Here is a 15,104-nt window from a genome sequence, read left to right on the forward strand (position 1 = left end):
AATAAAAAAGCTCTGTTAGGTGACGCTTTGATCCCGACGCTGTGATAATTGCGATCGTTTGTGAAAGCAAAATGACAAGCCACGTTTAGAGTGGCGAATAAAAGGAGTGAAAGCGCGCAGTGAGGGAAGAGTCGTACGGTCAGCTTGCTGTTGATTCTCAAACTTGCCAAGTCCTTTGTGTTTTTTTTTCTTTATCTGCTCAAATGACTCCTTGGAATCCAAATCCTGTTTTTACGAGCAGAGCTTCTCGAATGTTTTTTCCGACTTGTGGTGTCTGTCAAGTTTGAAAAGTTAAACTTCACGGCCGTGCTTCCATCTTTTTGCAATAACAAAAGTTTGGAGATGTAGCATTGTCTATTCATCCCTTATAACTGCTTCAATTTGATGGTTAAAAAGACTTGGCCATTTTAAAGCTGAAATTGAAGACGCTCTTTGTCTTGGGTGGCCGTGCCCACCCCTGGCCACCAAGTAGCTCCGCCCTTGGTCATACATCTATTTACCTTTTTTTTTTATCTGCCGGACAAGTCGATGAGTAATTGCCACTTCAAAACTTACTGTGTCTTCCAAGTACGTCTCCTTGAGAATTTCTGCGAGGTTCCATGTTGGGTTGTTGACTGACAAGACTTCCGGGAAAGATAAAAGCAGCGGTCCGCCGCGTGACACCCTCGGATGTCCTTGTTGTTATTGTGAATGGATGCCCAGCAGAGGACAGGAAATGGCGGAAGCCAGTGAGGCACAATCAAACTTAGGAGGCGTTTTATGTAAAGAGAGGATTTGTGATTTTGTGCAGAGAGGTGACCCATTTGTGCACTCTTGAAGTCGTGCTGCCTGGAGCTGGGAATAAATACAAATCTCCCTCCGTGGAGTCGTTCCAACTCGTATGAGGGTTGACAAATGTCGCAAAAATACAGCTCCATTGTCGTATGATTACGGAGTTGTAGGGATTTGTTGTGACTTTATTTTCTTGCAGAACTTTCTGGCTCTGAGCGTCTTTGGAAAAGTATAAGAGCTCCCTAGACCCAAAATGTTTGGACACCTACCGGCCGATTGTTCTTGCTAGGTTGTTATGACACTCCCGAACTTCAATGACTATAAACCAAAAAGTCCAATAAGTGGCTGCTTTATCGAGAGGGGGGGTCCGACACCCATTTGCGATGTTTTCTCAGCATGTGAGGTGCATCATTTGACAGCCCCCCTAGCTCAGGGTCCTCTGCTTCTGAGCCCAATTACAGGCGGCCCCGTTTAATTTATTGCCACGCACTGACGGCAACACTTTGAAGTCGGTGTTGGGGGGGATGATGTGTGGGCGGTAAATCAGTTTTATTTGTATTTTTATTTATTTTTTTGTCTTACTTGGGATTTCTTAAGCTCCACTTTTATTAGTATTTTCTTATTTTTATTATTTTATTGTTTTATTTTTTTTGTCTTAAAAGTGATTTCTTAAGCCTCACTTCTTTTTGTATTTTTTATTCTTATTTTATTTTTTGGTCATACTTGTGATTTCTAAACTCTGTGGTCTTCTGTGTTTACATTTGACTACAGAGGAAGTTAAATTTAGCAAGCATCCCCCCCACCGTCCCACCCCTCCTGCGAACATGACACTGATTGACAGCCGGCGGCGGCTCGTGGCGATGTTTTTTGCAACAAGGCGGCGCCCACAGGAGTCGCCCTCAGTAGATGTTACGATGTTTGCGTTTGAAATGCCTCCTGCATGCACTTGACATCTCCGCCAGTGTTTGGAATTTATGAAGCATTCGAGCGGATCGCACTGATGATTGGACCTTGTACATTGTGTTCCATAATTTCCCTTTGTGGACTTTGTGCCATCTTGCTTCTAACAAATGTTTATTTACATATATAGCCCTAGCGCATCAGCCCGCCGCTTTTGCTTTACTTTCAAATCAGAGCTCTGGGTCGGAAAATCCAACCGCACGGGTTAATCCGAGGTCAGGGCGGTTCACGGAAGCATGCGAGGCATCCGTTAAAGGGGTGAGAAGCTTCCATTAGTTGAAATCATATATGTTTTTTGTGATCTCTTGCGTGAATAAGGACAAAAACAACAACCCAAGATACCAAATGAGCATTCGAATTAATTCGCGGAGGGCAGCGATGAATGTCAAAATTTCCGCACATTGCTGAAAATGTCACTTCAAACCACAAAGCTGCCAGACATTTTTTTTTTTCTTCTGAATTCTCCAAATAATGACCAAACTCACTAAATTGCATCCACAAAAAGTTTCCCAATTTGATGTCACCCATCTGTTTGGGACACCTGCTTCCATTTGGACTAACTTGCTCAAAGTATGAGCTTTGGAATTCATCCAATATGGCTGCTTCAAATCATGACGGAAAACCTCTTGATCAATTGGAGACATTTGTCCTTGAGACAAGTGGCTGATAAAACGACAACTTCAGTACCGGCTGTCTTTTTAAAGCTCCTCATTGTGGGAGTTTTGGTGTCTTCTCTCACCTTGGCTGCGGCTGTGCCTGTAAGTCATCAAGTCGGCCGGCTGCCCTCCACTACAGTACTTGTCAAGAGCCGCTATAACGAATAGCGACGCGAGGGAGGAATTTGTCTGCGTTTAATTGACGCGCAGATCACCATCGTCACACTCGGCGGTCTCTTCCCAATGCGTTCCTGACAGATCCCCAAAAAAAACGACCCGGGATATAAATACGTCCCTGTCAATCACAGCAGGTGTCCGCAGGTATAAATATATCCTGTTATCGCCAGTGCCGTGCCCTTGTTGTGTTATACAGCACGTTGAAGTCACCTTTTCCTGACGTATGTTCTCCTTCGAGAGCGCTAAGTGCCACGTCCAAGCGGCGTATTGATTGATAGGTGCTTTACGCCGCAGTACCTCCCACATGGTTGGCCTGTAAGTACGACATGGCTCAGCCACCGTATTTTGTTGTGTCCTTCAAAATGCCTTTGGGGCGGGGCTTAATCAGCCACGAACGTGACCTGTAATGTAGTCATTAAACTTATATGGAAGTAATCCCAAAACCATAACCATAATTACCGTATTTTCCGCACTATAAGGCGCACCGGATTATAAGGCGCACCATCAGTGGATGGCCCATTTTAAAACTTTGTCCATATATAAGATATATACATTTGGCCCGCGGGCCGGACTTTGGACACGCCTGCTGTAGTGGCTCAATATTGGTCCATATATAAGGCGCGCCTGATTATAAGGCGCACTGTCGCCTTCTGAGAAAATTGGAGGTTTTTAGGTGCGCCTACGGAAAATACGGTATTGCTTAAACCTTTTCCGACTTTTGTGTTGTGGATTTATCGATTGTAAAAAGTTCAGCATTGGCTGAGCGTATTTTGCCAAACACTGCCCAGGACCGAAGACTTCTTTTTCTCTTACTCGTGCAAACTAGAAAGTCATTTGCGTTTTCGAGTCAGGTGGTGGCGAGGTCTTCGTCTCCCGCCATGGAAGCTGGCTTATTCCTCCGGTTGAGCATAACGAATGCCAATAAAAGAATCGAAGCAGAGGAGTGTGAAGGGTGATTTACTGTATGTTGGTGTGTGGCGCTCGGATGTGTGTAATTACAATTAGATTGACCTCAGCGTGCACGCCTTGCTTCCTTCCTTTACGCTCTCTGACTCAGGCTAAACCAATCAAATCGGTGGCTGACGCGCCGCCGGAGAGATGTGAAGCAAGTCAACCAGATGCGTTCTTGGACGCCGTGTTCTGTGGCCGCAAACAATTGAACCTTTATTACTAAAAACAATCAAAATGTCCTGTTTAACTTGGACGACAATTCGCAAGAGTCTAAATGATGAAGCAGTATCTGGTGGCTAATTTTATGCATTAGCATCTAAGCTAATGTAGCACTGTCGCTTGTGAGATTCGATGGGCTTTTGGTCAGAATCGTAATTGGGCACACCGGTTTGCGCTCGGTTCTAGTCTGCAATGTGTGCGTGAGGGAGAGTGTGAGTGTTTGTGTTGTCTGCGCACAATGTGGAAACATGTTGTCTCCTGGGAGCACAATGCAGTAGCTGTCAGTCACTCGCCCATAAATATTTATACGCGGCACACCAGTGAGGTTCTGCCGCTGCCTCTTTTGAGCGTTTTCAATGCCACCTCGCGTTCTACGGGCATTATCTCCTCTTCCTCTCGCCATCGCCGACCAGTGACATCGTCTCTCTGCCGTGACGGCGTTTAGCATTCTAACGCGCGAGTGTCGACTCGCTACGCTAATGTAGGCGATATTCACATGCAAGCCGGCGTCGAGGGAATTGTTGTCTATTCCGGTGTCGTGATAATAAATGAAACCTTGTGTGTGTGTGTGTGTGTGTGCGAGTCTTTATGATCCAAATGGGTTTGTGTAACCATGCCACAATGGAATTTTCATAATAACTTTTCCCTGCGAGGAGAAGGATGCAGAGTGGCTCAGCTCTTTGTCAATTTGGAGAACAGCAGGCGGGGTTTTACGTATGTTTGTTTTTAGCGATAAAGATGGTTATAGATCCAGACAATAGAGACTGTCGTCGTTTTCCGTCAGTTTTGATAGCCATTAACACTACATTTGAGGTGACACAACAAGTTGCTTTTTAATACTTTGTATAGATTGATAGTTTACTGCGCCCACAGAAAAATAGTTCTCGAAATAAGAGGAAAAAAGACGCTTGGTTTCTTGCTCTCAGTTGTAGTTTTCTTTAAAACTGGCACGTAAAAGAAAATGATCAAAGTAAATTGTTGGACCAAAATCATTTAATTCAACAAAATGCTAAACTTAATGCTAATGAAAGAGGGCTAATAAAAATTAGCATGGCACATAAAAGAAAACTATTAAAGTAAAATGTTCAACCGGATCATTTAATTCAACAAAATGCTGAACTTAATGCTAACGAAAGAGTGCTAACAAAAATTAGCATGGACTTAAACAAAAAACGGCCACTTTAACGAATACAAATCGGGCACGTAAGAATTCTCACAGGCGTGTTTTCTCTCGGGTCTGCGGGAACAAGCGATTAGTAGGATTAGATTATAGTCAACGAGAGCAAATTGAGGACATTCTCTGTCTCCTCGTCTTCCTCCTAATTACGTTGCATTTCTCTCAGGAGACTCTCAATGTTGTCTCCTTTGTCGCAGCACAACACAATACTCGGCGCACTATTGAAAATTGCAATTTGCCAAAATATTATGTAGTATTTGTATGTCCAACATGCATTTTAAGTATCCTGTAATAGTTTTTTTTCTTTTCTTCAAAACTCGCCTACGTAGGACCGACTTTCCAAAAATGGATGACCGCAGATGTTGATTCAGGTAGAGGACATGCACGACGGCCTGGCTTACAACAACGAATATAAAGGCAGCTGGTCACATTTCAAACGCTGTCCTTCTCTCCTTCCCTCCCTCCCGCTGTATTGTCGGCGCCGTAATGCTGCGGGAGCGAACAGAGCGTAAATCTCCAGCAGTCCACGTTGCGCAGGACGATAAATATCAGCTGTCCTGCAGTACTGGGTCAGCAGCATGAACCGGAAAGGACATGCGGGGGTGCTCCATTGCAGGGGACCGCTCAGTTGAGTGACGCTCCGTGTCAGCTTAGTTATTTTCATTATCCGAGAGGTGTAGAGGCTAACGCGTAATCAGCGGGGGTCTTCACACAGTGGTGGCATCTGGTAATTAAGTGTCCTAATTGTGCTTACTAATGTGACCGCTAAACCAATTGCAGGAACACCAACAATTAAAAGGTTCTCCCGAGCACACACATAAGAAGGTCTTAGAGAAACTTCGTATTAGTCTGAAACTCTTTTATGCAAAATAACAATATATAAAGTAACAATAACATTCTAACGGCGTGCTTTCTGTGCTCGAGTAAATAAATTATTGAAAGGAAATATATACAGTGATCCCTCGCTACTTTGCGTTTCGTTTATCGCAGCTTTACTACATGGCGGATCTTTTTTCCAAATTAAAAAAAACATTTAAAAGTCAAAATAAAACTTCGAAATTGCGGACAATGTAGTATTGCTTCAAATGTTCGTTTACATTCCTTTAGAAGTCCGTTTTAGTACGATCGTGAATTAGCATCTTTCCGCTAACTCGTTAGCCTGCTTGTTCTTTCTGTTGGTGACCGTACTTCGCGGATTTCACTTATCGCGGGTGTTTTTTTTAAACTAATTATCCGTGATAAACGAGGGATTACTGTATTTATTTATTTTTTTCAACAGACGTGACCATGTTGGCGAGTTGCGATGATTACGAGGGCGATGAGAATTCTTTGATAAGTCCCTGTGATGATCCAACCCTACTCATGTTTTTCTAACACTCCGCCACATGTGAAGTTAATTGGGCTCCCGTCCGTCATTAATGAGAAGCCTCTCTGCGAATTATCCTTCCTGTGTTCTCTTGTTCGTGTCCTCCAGTTAAATCCAGTCCCAATTAACTACCTTTGAAAAGGAATCTGTGTGATAATTACCACAAGGAGGTGGAACGGAAGCAATCGCACTCTGCAAAATTTATTCCACACCACAGGGATTTTGCTTTCTTTTGTGGGTCTGTGTACGTATGTGTGTGTCCTGAGAATCACCTTCAATGTCCACTTTGGAAGCGGAGATACGCCTGCGCAACTATATAGTCATTTTAATATAAGGAATATAAAAAAATCAGTCAAAAGTAAAATGAGAGTGATAAAACAAAGAGGGAGGAAAAAATCTAAAGAGTGCCGTAAAAAGGAAAAATGTCGGTTGCGCCACATTAAATACAGAGTTGTTCACTTCTTATTCGATTTTTCTCTCCAACTTTCTAGGGGGTCATTCTGATTGCTCATATTAAGTAAATGTCATGCAAGAAACTTCCAGGGAGCTTTTTTTTATCCAACGCTTTCATAGCTATCCGCCGCCTGCTTTAATCATTATTTTGTCACAAGGCTTTGTGCAAAATTCTCTTGAGAGATTAAGAAATGTTGCAAAGACGCGCTGCTATTAAAGCTGTATCATCGTTTTATGGATTCTTCCATTGTGCTAACAACATGAGGTATTTGCCATTTGCGCTGTGTTTTCTGAGGCGTTGACACGCTGCTATGCATCGATTTGCGGCAAGGCATTTTTTTCAGCATTGCAATGGAATGCTTAAGTCACTTTCATTCGAAGTTTCTATCAGTGTGTTCTTTTATTTTGGTCGCCATCAATAACGCAGTGGGATGAGAAGCAGAGTTAATTGTTTCCTTCTTGAATTTCCAAATGTCAAATGAAGAGTCTGAACAACTAGCTGTGTGAAGTTAGGGCAGTAGGGCAATTTATTTTTCACTCAATAATGCGATTGTGATCATTTTTCCTTTTTTTGTTCATAAGAGCCTAACCGAATCGGAAATAACGAGCCATCGATGCGACCTGATGTTTTTCGTCGACATTCTCTTTTGATTCGTCTATTTGAGCGGCTTTGTTTTTTTTTATTACCCTCCTATCCAGCAGGTGGTGCAAGAGAGTAGTTCTCCCTGTTGTTGCTCCATGCTCGCCACTGGCAAAAACTCAAAGTTTGTTAGGTTTTTTTGGACTCCCAGCACAATGTTGCCTTTAAGCTTAGCGATCCATCTCAGCGATGCGCTGACAGCGGCGTAATGAAAGAGACTATTTTGAATCTGGGCGGCGGGTAACGGTTGTAAATTACACCGACATCCGGGGAGGGGAAAAAAGATGATTCCGATGTCACGCCTGATCAATCGATCTGGGCGAATTAGCTAATGCACCTGAGGCGGGCGCCTTACATAAACATAAAACACTTTGGCGAAAATGCCGCTGGCCGCGATCGCCGCCATCGCACATTACAGGCCAGGGAACATTGACGAATGCCGCCCCGAGTCTGCCGTCTGCCGAGGAGTCGGTGAGGGATCTTCGCCAGAGTGGCATCACTCTCGAAGACAAATGGGAGGACGCTGCGCAGGGAAATGTATTAGCGAGCCAGGCCGGGGGCTCATCTTTAAACATCATGCGACAATCTGGCACTTTGCCACCATCAGAGTCCACATTAGCGCAGTTTTGAAAGCAATGCTTGCTACACGTGTGAGGTAGGGTTAGGGTTAGGGGCGGTATCTCATTTCAAGAAAGGAATAAAATGTATTATCCCTAAACGTTACATGTTCAAGTCCTACTTGGAGGAGAAAAAGTATTTGTCACCATTCTGATCGAATGGCTGTGTCACGTGGAGTCCCACAAGGGTCCGTTCTTGGACCCTTTAAGTTCCCCCTGTGCACCAATGGCATAGCTCTGCAGATAATACACTTCTAATCTGTCCCAAAATGAAAGCCTGCAGTTTGAAATCCCTCTCGCATGGTGTAGCGGCTACCTGTGATATCTTCATAGTAGAGACCGCCTTATTGTGAATTTTCAAACACGTTGAATCTACTCTGGTCCCTGAGGCTACAAAAGGCTCAATAATTGGAATTGTGCACGGGGAGCTTTTGTTATCTTATCCTTGACGTGGTAGTACATTGGATTTACAGCGTATACATTAGCCAGTCGGGCTTTGTCCATCAGCCATCTAAGAAAAATGCGATTTTTACATCTCAAATTTGAGAGATCCAATTTTCCCTTTTGTACTCTGCAGAAAACCACCTTGTGTGTGCGTATTGACGCGTGTGTGTGTGTGCGCTTTTGGAGCACAGCCATCATCGATCTGCCTCAGGAGTCTGATCAGATGCTTTTTCATTCCATTTCGTGTTCCCTATTAAAGAGACACATTCATTGCGGGTACCTTTTCTGTTTAATCTTTTTTTTTCTTTTTTGCCATCAGGACATTGTGGACTTCTTCCGTTGTTGTGTGTGTGTGTGAGAGACATTTAAAGCCGTGGTTGTTTGTTGTGCATTCTGTATTTTGTCTTTTTGTGTGCTTTCCAATAAGCGCTCACTCAGTCGAGGTTTTGGGAGTCCCGGAGGAGAGGAAAAACCCCAAATAACTGTTCTTTTCACTGAACTCCAATAAAATGAGGTTAGGTCCCAACTTCTGTTTATACAAATACAAGTCAAAGAGAAAGTAAACAGTATAACTGTAGATACAATAGGTAGATTAGAAAATAATCCCAAAACAGCATGTCTGAAAGGACACAGGAAGTCATTTGGCCTCAAAGTGACTATGAAGAGATTAATTCTTCGCAATTTTAACATTCCAGTATTGTTCCCTAATTTGAATCACATTTACTAGATTGATGGGTGACACAAAATTGCAAAACAATTTGATTTATGACACGTTCACCCTTCTAATTATAACCTTCCTCAAGGTTAATCAACAACCAAAAGCCGGTTTCACTGTAAAAAGCGTGAAATATAAAACTGGCCGTTTTACTTTTACCGTGAGAAGATAACTTAGCTGCTGCCGTAAGATGACTGATGTCAAAAAAGAATAATAATAATTCCAGCGACGTGCCTCTCTCGTGTGCGTGGCAATTTGTCCACGCTCGTGTCTCTAATAAAGTGATTTCTCCGATACGAAAGCGCCGACGACAGCGACGGCGGCGCAGCTGTCCTGAATAAATTGCGGCTTTGGCGTAACATCCAACCTCCGCTCCTCATTCCCAGGCTGAGGTCTATTATTGGATGTCGCTTGCTCTTGATTAGCTATTTGCCGCCTTGTGATGGAAGCAGTCGGCATTGTGGGTAAACAGATCGACTGTCGGCGCTCCGCCGCTGTTGACTTCCTGAATGCCTGCCTGTTTGCTACGTGTCAAAGAAGTGAAAAAACACGTATTTAGAGTTAATGCGCCATTTCCATAATGAAATACTTTTTGGGTGAGCAATAGACATAAGATGTCTTTTTCTTTGACTTTTGTCAGACCAACAAAATGTTTTGTCTTATGACTGTTTTCATGAAAATATGCAACTTTTTTTGTAAAAAAAATAAGGGAATGTTACAAACATTCTTACTTTTTTGACAAAAGAAAATATTTTTTTCTGAAAAAGTAAAAAAAAAAAAGCAACTTTCTGCAAAATATATTTTTTAATTAATATTATGCCGCCCTTGACTACAAAAACATCAAAATACTAAAATGCATAAAATGTTGCTGCTTTTTTTTTAATAAAAAACAATTATCTTTAATATCTATTGTCACTTTTTTTCCTTCATGACTCAGAAGAACACTCCAAAATGTAGTCCCATCCATATTTTTATCGTTTTGAATGCCATCTTGTTCCAGGTCCGGTGGCTGTGATCAGCGGCGAGGAAGACTCAGCCAGCCCTCTTCATCACGTCAACCACGGAATTATAACGCCGTGCACGCTTGACGCGGGACCGGACGCCGTCGTCATCGGGATGACTCGTATCCCCGTGGTAGAAAACCCGCAGTACTTCCGACACGGACACAACTGCAACAAGCCCGCCACCCGTGAGTACACCATACGATGATGTCATCACATGGCAGCCACGATATGCATTATTCTCAAAAACATCGTAAAAAAAACTTTCAGGCTGACCCTGAAATCTCTTCAGCACTTTTCGACCTCATAGCTGTTTTTAAAAATGTCCATGTAGCGATACAGACTAGCGTCAAGTCCCAAGGTGCACCTCTGCTGCAATTTGCTGTTTATCTTTCCAACGAGACACGCTGAGACCCCTGAGGCCTTCGCCGTAATGCGCTGTCATATATTGTGCGGAGCCATGCGGTGCGAGCATCTGGCAGCGTTCTTCATACAAAATCAACTCCGACGCAAATGCGGCAGCCACGAGATCACTTTAAGGCCTAATTAGCCGCTATGGCTAAGAAAACCGTCCGACAAAGCACGGGCGTGTTGTCTGCTGTGTTTGTTTTTGGCTCGCTCCCAAAATGGCCGTGGGTCACGCGGCGAAACGCGTTCTCGAGCGGGGACGGAAGGCGAAGGAAGGAAATCCCATTTAGGGGTGATAAATAAATGAAGGCTCTTATGTATTATGAATGGCATGAATTGTTAATAGCCGGTCGTCGGCTGATTTATGACATCTCATGCCGCGCACGTAGCGTCTGATTGCTAGCTAATGAATAAATGACATTCGGATGAAACTTCTACCTGCATGCGGAAGTCGTTCGCAGGACGCGAGGTACACGCGGAAGGACCGCGGAGCTCGGAAAAAAAAAAGCCGTCACGAGGTCTTTGTGTCCGCTGCTTTTCCGCCGGTGGTTGGGATAACAAAATGGCTGCCAACCTGCACTGAACATGAAAGCGTTTCTTACCCGATTGATATTCCCTGTGATTTTTGGGGGGTGAGAAAAAAAAGAATACATTACAATTTTTTTGCAACTTTTTATTTGGGGGAAAAAAAAGGAACTTTGATCTTGTATTATGTAACAGCGTTTCATACTTTATTCTCAAAAGATTGATTTATTTTTTTCTTAAAATTTTAGAAATTGTAAATATATTTTTAAAATCAAGTTTATTTTTTGTAATGCAACTTTATCTCTTAAATAAATTACTTCTTAATAATGAACTATGATAAAGCAGGAGCAACAATATGTAGCTTCTTTTTGTGCAGCATAATATGAATCTAACTCTCATCGCAAGGTCATAATGCTCTCCGATTTCCCAGTGCTTGGCTCGGAAAACAAATTGGCTCTCGATTGTTTTACCCTCGGGACGCTCACTCTGAGATATGACTAGTTTTTTCATTATGACTTTTTCTCAAACGTCTTAAAAACACTGTGGAAAAATTACGACTTTATACTTTGGACTTCTTTGTTCTTGTAAAATTGCAACTCTCTAAAAACCAAAGAAAATTGTAGAAATAATCAGCCAGCACTTTTATCTTTAAACCTTCAAAAATATTCTCATGAGATTCCGTTTTTCTCTCTCTACCTCTCTGTATTTTTTCTCTACACTATGCAACTGTTTTACCTGGAAAAAATATGACATCATAGGTGCATTACTTTATGACCATTTCCTAGAAACTATATTCCTTTTTGTCCCAACACACATTATATTACATCATATATTAAAAGCCCAGACCTAATCACAAGGTCATAATGGCCTCGGCTTTTTCAGTCATTGGCCGGAAAACAAAATGGCTCCCGACTGTTTCTGCCTGCGCTGAATATGAATGCGTTCCCTACCCTGAGGACGCACGCCTTGGGAAAGGAAATGCATGTGCTTATCAGTGTGTGTTTACTCGTGTGTGCGAGTGTGTGTGTAGGTGTTTGCCAGGCAGTGTCAACCTGTGAATGAGAGTGCGGATGTGGGCGGACTGCTAGTGCAGCTCGCGGCCACTGTTTTCCTGCATCGTCTCCGCAGGGCCGTGTGACTGCAGTAGCCTTGAGGAGGAGGGGGGGGGCATTGTGTTGGGGTGGGTATCAGGGGTCCCCCCCTTACCCCCATTGTCCAGCAAATCGCTTTACTCAGCTCAGATACAGTAGAGCAGCATTATTGATGGCTGGCCATCGATCTGTAATGTATTCATTCATTTTGTTGAAAGCCTCGTATTCAAGGGAATATGTTGCTGCCAGTTCCTCCCTAACACAAGCACACACACATGTCCATCAGTAATGTGATGGTCAAGTCCAGTCGGCCCATCTCAACCAGAAAACGATCTGCACCTGCCTTCAACATTGCTGACACCCGTGTTTTGGTTCCCCACCCCCCCGTAAATGGTTTATTCATGAGAATTTTATCTTCCAGTCACCACTCCACCCGCCGCCCAGGAAAGTGTATTTATATTTTAGTCTTGTTAAATATGGCCACGGAGAAAGATGGATCTAAGGAGAATCTGGGCATCCCTACAATACATCTTCAGGGGAAAAGTCCACAAAAGTTGGACACAAACTGGTTTGAACTCCAGTTGAACTTGTCGGCTGAAAATCTGATTCGGAACGAGTTATGTAGGGCGGAAAATTTCCTCCCCCAACATGGCTTGTGTATTTTACACCAACTATTCTGTGCATATGACAGTTTGGGGGAAGAAGCTATCTGTGCCTTTCCCAAACAAACAATAAAATGAAGTGTATTGCTAGCACATTTTGTAGCTACCAGAAATTCTGCCACAGACGTCACTTATAGAGACTTATGTTTATCTAGTCACTTTAAAAGACCAAAATAGTCATATTGTACTATAAGAGATATTGATTTTCTATTTCAACTCCTAATGCTAATTAGCCACCGTCAACAGGCATCCTAGTGATGTATTTTTTTATATCATGGCTCACTCCCAAAACAGCCGTCCGTCATGCTAGCGAAATAAATGACGCTAACGCGGTCAGATTGTCCTCGAACTCCAGATGAACGCGTGGAAGGCCACTCAAGCGGAACAAAGTTGTTACAAAAAAAAGGGACAATTGGATTGGTCGTACGAGCGAAGGAGAGTAAACACTAGAGATATGACTGATTAGGATGTTTCATTGAGTTTTTTTCCGAGTTTTGTTGAGAGCTTTTTCTGTTTTATTTTTAATCCGTCGGGCATTAGGCAAAAAAAAAGGCCAATTCTGTTGGCAGCATTAGCAAGATAAAGGCGGAAAGGCAAAGGACAATTCTTTAGCCTAATGACAGATTGCTATCTCGCTGGGATCCGCTGTCTCGCAGCAAGTGGCTTTGTTTAATCGCTCGGATTGCTTTTTTAATTACGGATTTGTTACGTCCCGCCGGCCCGAGATGAGCAATGGCTTCAGAAGAGAGGAGGAGCGTGAGTTACTTTAGCTAGCATTGTTGCATCCTCACGGGGTTATTAGCGACACAGCGAAGACAATCTCGCTCTGTACTTCCTGTACCCACAGTAATAATTTACTCCTGCTCTTTGGGGGGGCGTAGTGACCCAGGCGTTGGAAATAGATTACACCGTTACCGTCGCTATTCGTTCAGGAACAAGCGGTGAAAATTGCAACTATCCAACCAAAATGGCCGACTAACTGTGTGATTGACAGTAAAGGTTTTGTATTAATTTTTGTGTCCTGTAGTTATCATTTCATTTTTTTTTAAATATAATTATTTCAAAAAAAGACACTAAAGGAGGAAAAAAGAAGTATAGAATAAAATGTATATAATAATCTACCTTGTTTTGGGGTTTGGTCATGTGATGTTTACAAGCTGAGCCGTGATTGGTTGTCACCTGACCTGTTAGCACAAGTGATGTCATTTGCAGTCCATGGCAAATAGCAAAATACATTATATATGAAATATAATTGCAATATAATTCATATAAATATAATATTTAAAAAAAAATGACTTTAATGTTGAAATCGGTGAAATAAGTGCGCAATCCCTTTAAGAATCTTCACTCAATTTAAGGAATCTTCACTCAACTTAACGAAAGGGTTTTTATCGACGTCAGACGTTTTACGTGTCAATTTTATCTTCTATAAAAAGGGGCAGCATTATCAGGTCAAGTGTCGTCGTTTATTCCGTCTAACTTCCCTACATAAAAACGGACAGCTCATGATTGACAGGCGGGAGAAAACCTTGTGTGACCGAGAGAAGTACAACACAAGACATTCTTGGGAAAAAGGATGGGTGGCTCCAGAACAAAGACACGCACCGTCGCAGCGACACAACAAAAGCTCTGGCTGCCTGACCCAACTGAGTAAATCTCCCGAGAGGAAAATGTTACCCCGTCGTCGGGGGCCTCAGGTCAAGCTGGGACAAATGGATTCATGTGCGCCAATAGCGACGCTAGGATAGAGATTTAATCTGCTCGCCACTTTTCAGCGTGCCACTCTGCCAGCAGAGCAAAGTGAAGGTTAACGTACGTCACGGCCGCCCGGGCAGGAGGACACTTTGTGGCCAAATGGAAGGAAGCTGCACGGAAATTTGACAAATAACAAGCACAAGTTGTTCAGTTTTCGTTTGCTATTTACATCAAATGCGAGTCTCTTGAAAAATTGGAGTATTTCGTAAATCAAAAGTGTTTTTGTAAACAGCAAAGATGATTTAGTGGACCTTATAAAATATTGATGACTGTCCAAACTTTTTCCTACAGTAGGATGCAAGGGACACAATGACGTTCGTCAACTTTTTTTTGCAATTCATTATTTTCGGCCACATCACAGCTTTTTCTTAAAGAGAAGGTAAATCATTTTGAACTTGAGGGTGGTCTGCGGCCCGATAACAAACGAGAGTAGTTCCGCCCCTGACCTGAGCAGATCACCATATTCGGGACTCAAGTAAGAGCAGCCAATTTTCTCTTCTCTTCTTGGCCTCATCT

General features: G+C 42.8%; 1 protein-coding gene across 1 annotated transcript in view; it reads left to right on the top strand.

Annotated features, from left to right (window-relative positions):
* Positions 1-15,104, top strand: part of ntrk3b (neurotrophic tyrosine kinase, receptor, type 3b) — a 98,669-nt gene that overhangs the window by 67,707 nt on the left and 15,858 nt on the right. The window contains exon 11 of the mRNA XM_061276700.1: positions 10,147-10,335. Within this exon, the coding sequence (XP_061132684.1) occupies positions 10,147-10,335 (189 nt within the window). The remainder of the gene's footprint in view (positions 1-10,146; positions 10,336-15,104) is intronic.

The sequence above is a fragment of the Syngnathus typhle genome, linkage group LG4 (assembly GCF_033458585.1).
Source record: "Syngnathus typhle isolate RoL2023-S1 ecotype Sweden linkage group LG4, RoL_Styp_1.0, whole genome shotgun sequence".
Taxonomy (NCBI): domain Eukaryota; kingdom Metazoa; phylum Chordata; class Actinopteri; order Syngnathiformes; family Syngnathidae; genus Syngnathus; species Syngnathus typhle.